Source organism: Salvia hispanica, chromosome 3, assembly GCF_023119035.1.
Source record: "Salvia hispanica cultivar TCC Black 2014 chromosome 3, UniMelb_Shisp_WGS_1.0, whole genome shotgun sequence".
Lineage (NCBI taxonomy): Eukaryota > Viridiplantae > Streptophyta > Magnoliopsida > Lamiales > Lamiaceae > Salvia > Salvia hispanica.
The window spans coordinates 5970507-5976485 of NC_062967.1; the positions used below are offsets into that span (position 1 = coordinate 5970507).

The following is a 5979-nucleotide window of genomic DNA, read 5'->3' on the forward strand; positions in this document are numbered from 1 at the left end:
CCCCCTTATACCAAAGTAAGATACAGTAACATTTTTGCGACTATAATCTAAAAGTCAGGACCTCATGCTGACGTCATTCAGACAGCACAGGCTCTGCCCATCTACGTGGTTGGTTTAAGTAAGATTTTACTAATAATCTCAACAATGGCATTGCTTTCTTTTATAGGTAAAATGACAAAATTTTGAAATTTACACAATGAACTTGAATAAAATATTTATGAGATTCAACATTAATCATTCTACACAGGTCTTATGGTAGTCATTAAACAGCATGACTAGAAATTGGTGCTTAAGTAGCATCCAGCTAATTCCCTTGGACAGTTGGATATCATCCCCACTCTCTCTACAGTCTACAATCTACATATACATGCAGTCACCATATATTTATGCAACCTTCACTTACACTTACACACACACCTCAATCTTCAATCACTAACTCCATCAATCACATTCTCACATTTTGCTATTCCAAATGGAATACGGCAGGCTCGGACCACCCGAACCTACCAGCGGCGGCTCCTCAACTCGTAGCCTAACCCCTGACCCCACCCGCGCCCCCAAAAAGTCCAGACTCAAGCTCCTCCTCCTCCTCGCCGCCACGCTCCTAGCTGCCTCCGCCGTCGCCGCCTCCCTCGTCGCCCTCGTCGTCCGCAACAGAGTCGACGACTCCAGCGGCGCCTCCTCCGCCGCGCTCCACGCCCGCCGCCCCTCCAAGGCCATCTCCTACGCCTGCGGCAGGACTCGCTACCCGACTCTCTGCGTCAACTCGCTCCTCGACTTCCCCGGCGCCGCCTCCGCCTCCGGCAAGGACCTCGTCCACATTTCCGTCAACATGACCCTCCGCAAATTCGGCCGCGCGCTCTACTCCGTCGCCGAGATCAGCAACCTCAAAATGGATCCCCGCGTCAGGTCTGATTTCACCACCTCTCTTTCAATTTGGTACCAATTTAACCTAATTTTACCCCCAATTGACATGCAAACAATCTTAATCATATAAAAAATCCCCAAACAGATCAGCATACGACGACTGCCTCGAGCTTCTAGACGATTCGGTGGATCTCCTCGCGCGATCGCTCACCACCGTCGCGCCGGCGGGAAGCAGCGGCGGAGGATCGACGCAGGATGTGCTGACGTGGCTGAGCGCGTCGTTGACGAACCAGGACACCTGCACTGACGGATTCTCGGAGCTGAGCGGCTACGTGAAGAATCAGATGACGGATCGGTTGAAGGATTTGTCGGAGCTGGTGAGCAATTGCCTCGCGATATACGCTGCGGCCGCTGGCGACGAGGATTTCTCCGGCATTCCGATACAGAACCGGCGGAGGAGGCTCCTCGGCGGCGAGAAGGCGCACAAGCATTTTCCGGTGTGGCTGTCGCGGAGGGACAGGAAGCTGCTGGACTTGCCGGTGACGGCGATCAACGCCGATATAGTGGTGTCGCACGACGGCAACGGCACGTACAAGACGATCACGGAGGCGATCAAGAAGGCGCCGGAATACAGTAGTCGCCGATTTATCATCTACGTGAGGGCAGGAAGGTAAGTTCACATGTCTGTGGTCGGTTACCATTTAAATTGCCTTTTTTACGTAGTAATAAAATTACACTTTTATCCATCTCCTTTGTTTATTTCCCGGGAACGATTTTATTAGTAGTGGAGTAGTAGTAATTATTTTCTCACGTGACTGTGTTCGAGTAATCCATTTTTTTCCTAGTGATTAGTACATTTCAAAGAGGAGTATTTGTGATATTTGGACATGTCATTCTCTTATGTATTGGATTATATTTTATTTAACAAATAATATCCTTCATATTTTATAGGTATGAGGAGACTATATTAAAGGTGGGGAGAAAGAAGACAAACATAATGTTCATTGGGGACGGTAAGGGCAAGACAGTCATTTCAACAGGGAAGAGCATCCAAGATAATATGACAACATTCCACACCGCGGGATTTGGTAAAATTTCTTTTCTTCCCCATTTATTTACCTTATTAAGTAGTACTATTAAACTTTTTTTTATCTATTTGGATAAAGATATGAACGTAATTAGTAGGGACTCGGATTTAAAAGCATGTCAAACTGCACGTGGCTGTCATGCCTAGCTTTTATGTTTTAGATTCTTGTCTAAATTACTTACTAATTGTCATTTGACTAATCTGCCCTTGAAGTTCTCGTACATTATTTTCTCTTTTAATATGATTTTAACATAATTGGATTTCCTATTCCACTAATATACTCCGTCATTCTTTGAACGAGTGTCAAATTTTAAAATTCCATAATGAAATTGTTTAATACACCATTCCTAAAAAATTGATAGTGTATATCCATAAACCTATTTGTTTACCATTTGTATCACATAACCACTACTTTATCCACTCTAAATCTCTAATGCACGCTCAGAGCACTCCCAATGGTCCGGCGATAACACTCGGCGATTTTTCGCCGAAAATCGCCGAGTTATCGCCGGCCGTTGGGTGTGTTTCGGAAAACACTGCCACAACTCACAAGTGACGAGTACATTGCTGTTTATATATAGCTTTATACACATGATATGCACTAAAGTATTGAAACAAGTAAGTATATGCCTATATCCTTGAGTTTGGACAGTGACAATTTTCTTGGACATGCATATATATTGTGCATAAAAATGGACGTCTCTCCATAAGGTTGCTGTCTTGTTAGGACAATTCAACAGCACGCTCTTCTTCATGTCCTTGTAATCAATCATTTCTTAATAGTGCAACTTTCCAACATAGGATACTGATAAAATTTCTTTGGTTGTCCAAATCTTCTACTAGATGTACTATTAATTTATTTAATCTTAGCTATGATTTTTTGGGGACTTTCACCTGCAACTATGTCTTAGTGTATGTCCCCCTCCCACTGTCCCTTTCTATTGGAGCTTTTATGGCTGTCCACAATAATTGCTTTCTTGGTGGAGGTTGGAGATGTGGTAGGCTTCTCAAATTCTTGGAATGATAGTTTGCAAATTAGTCACCCAATTTTATGGATGGAAAAGTTTCAATTATGATTGTTAAACCAGTAGTAATCAAGTCTATATACTTTTTACTAAGTAGAATTAAGAAAATTTTAAATTGCATATGTTTGAGTTTGACCGTTAACCTTCTTATTTGTCGGTAAATAATGATGAGCTCAACCTATTATCCTCTACTTTTTTTTATAGTTAGTTCTTCATTTAAGTATTAAGTGGAGAGCGCTTTTCATCTTATAATATGCTTTAAAGATCATTTGGTGTATTTTTTAAACTAATCAAGTATCAAATGATTTATTTTTATACTATTAGTTAGGTACCAAATGAAATAAGCATAATGCTTTGATCATTGTGACATAAGAGAGAGATATGCAATTGATTTCACTGATATTCATTGTTGATTAAACTAAGATTCAAAATGGAAAAGAAAATGCAGGTGGGGTGGGGGTGGGGGTTGGAGTGGGTGGAATGCTCAATTCATGTTGTAGTGTATATTGTTTCTCACTTGTCACGTTCCTTTTAGTTATATGATTTAATAGTACTACTATTTTTTGATATCTTATCCTCTATTACACCAAATTCTTGTCCCATATATAAATATAAAGCAGGTCCTCACAGTATTGGTGGGTCATGGTATGTCATTGTTAAAGCTTTTCACATGCAAACTATGAATTGAAAATTGGTGGCTAAAAACATTTCAAAGTTGAAATGTGAAGTCTAGCCAAAACAAGTTGGTATAAAGTGTGTATAAAAATGGACAAGATGTTAGGTGGAATTGAAAATGTGTAAGATAATTCCTACTACTACATAATAGGGTGGGATGATTGATTTCTTCCTTGTATAAAATGTGACATAATAATAGATGATCAAATGTTAGCTATATCGTTGTTTATATGTATTTAAAGCTTGTATTCTTTGTAATGTAGCTGCAACTGGTACTGGATTCATTGCAAGGGATATAACATTTGAGAACTGGGCCGGGCCAAGCAAGCACCAGGCCGTGGCCCTCCGCGTCGGGGCGGACCATGCCGTCATCTACCGGTGCAACGTCATTGGCTACCAAGATACGCTCTACGTCCACTCGCAGCGCCAGTTCTACCGGGAGTGCGACATCTACGGCACCGTGGACTTCATCTTCGGCAACGCGGCCGTCGTGTTCCAGAACTGCAGCATCCACGCCCGGAAGCCGTTGCCGGGCCAGAAGAACACCATCACGGCCCAAAACCGCAAGGACCCTAATCAGAACACGGGCATCTCGATCCACGCCTGCCGGATCATAGCGGAGCCCGACTTGGAGGCGGCGAAGGGTGCGTACCCGACGTACCTAGGGCGGCCATGGAAGCTGTACTCGCGGACGGTGTACTTGCAGTCCTACTTTGGGGACCACATCCACCCAAGAGGGTGGTTGGAGTGGAATGCAACATTTGCACTAGACACATTGTACTATGGGGAGTACATGAACTACGGCCCTGGGGGCGCGATTGGGCAGCGCGTGAAATGGCCGGGGTATCGTGTGATAACCGCGGTGGAGGAGGCGAGCAAGTTCACGGTGGCCCAGTTCATCTATGGGTCGTCGTGGCTGCCTTCCACCGGGGTGGCGTTCTTGGCTGGCCTAACAACTTGAATAATATTAATGATAATGAAAATAATATTTCGTAGAAAATTTTTAAGTGTTTGTGTAGTGTACAAGGAAAATATTTGCCTTGAAAATAGGCTCTGATTTCTATATGGTATATAGTAATCTTTTATTTTATTTTATTTTTTTCTTTGAGGGGTTTTGTGTATATATGTTGCGATGTTATAGTGATCTGTTACATTGAATTTCAAACTGATCCCACAGAGCTGATCAATAATTCAATATAGATTTAATTTGTTGTGATAAAGTTTGATCAATGAAATCACAGATAATTGAATGTTGAAATTTGTAATGAATGGTTGGAATTCTTTTGTGTCGGTGGGATTTCAAAAATTAATGAGTCGGACAGTAAATAGTTAGACCAACGAATTATTTGATCCACAAGAATTGTGCAATAATAGAGGGGCCATGTGAATCACTAGACATAGGTGTGGCTATGATATTATTGTCATGTCCCCATATGTTTTACTACTATTATACATAGTACTATAAAAGATGAGATTGTATACAAGTTTTTCCTATATATCATAATTATGTAAATAGTATGGATATGGTGATAATTGAATTTTTAAGCAGAAATAAAAATGACGAACAAGCACATAATTAAATAAATGAACAAGTCCATTAAATCAATGAATATGATATGGACGTATAAATTTATAATTTCTCATTTCTAATGAGATTCAAACTCAATATCATATAGTATCTTATAAAGAGACGCATCCACTGTGCAACTTTGTGATCAAAGAGCCGCGAATTATTTTCATTTTTTTGTGAGAAATGAGATATAAAGAACAAGCTTATTATTATAATTGTGTTATAAGCATATATGTGTATGCATTTTCGTATTTATGATGACATAAATATTTAATCTATGTGCATTAAAACATGAGTGGAGTATTATTAGCCCACGCCCATTATTGGCAGTGGCACCTCCATATATGAATATCTAAAACATTAAATGTTGCACGAATCGTTATTTAAAAACTACAAATACATTATACATAAATGCTCAAGAGGTGCTTGTAGGCGAACGTTATTCATCAAAAGTCATGGTTTATAATGTTTATGATAAGTAGTGCTATTTGATCATATTGGAGTATTTATTTTACTAAATATATGCAACTGTGTAAATTTGTTTAATCCACTCACTCACATTCATTTATAGTACTTTGAAGTTCTTTTTAAGTCATTTTCAATTTAAATTATCACAAAATTTTCCAAAAAAAAATCGTGATCATCAGCTATGTGTAGGAATTAACTGTATAAAGTTGTCTTAAGTATGCTTCTTTTTGAAGGACATATATTTTTAATCATTCACATGTATAATAATATAGACAATCATATTGAAA

General features: G+C 40.0%; 1 protein-coding gene across 1 annotated transcript; it reads left to right on the plus strand.

Annotated features, from left to right (window-relative positions):
- Positions 1 to 305: 305 nt before the first annotated feature.
- On the plus strand, positions 306 to 4749 carry LOC125213121 (probable pectinesterase/pectinesterase inhibitor 34). Its single transcript, XM_048113487.1, has 4 exons — positions 306 to 909; positions 1013 to 1537; positions 1819 to 1955; positions 3918 to 4749. The coding sequence occupies exons 1-4, from the start codon at positions 473 to 475 to the stop codon at positions 4613 to 4615; spliced, it is 1797 nt and encodes a 598-aa protein (XP_047969444.1). The 5' UTR covers positions 306 to 472; the 3' UTR covers positions 4616 to 4749.
- The last annotated feature ends 1230 nt before the right edge of the window (positions 4750 to 5979 follow it).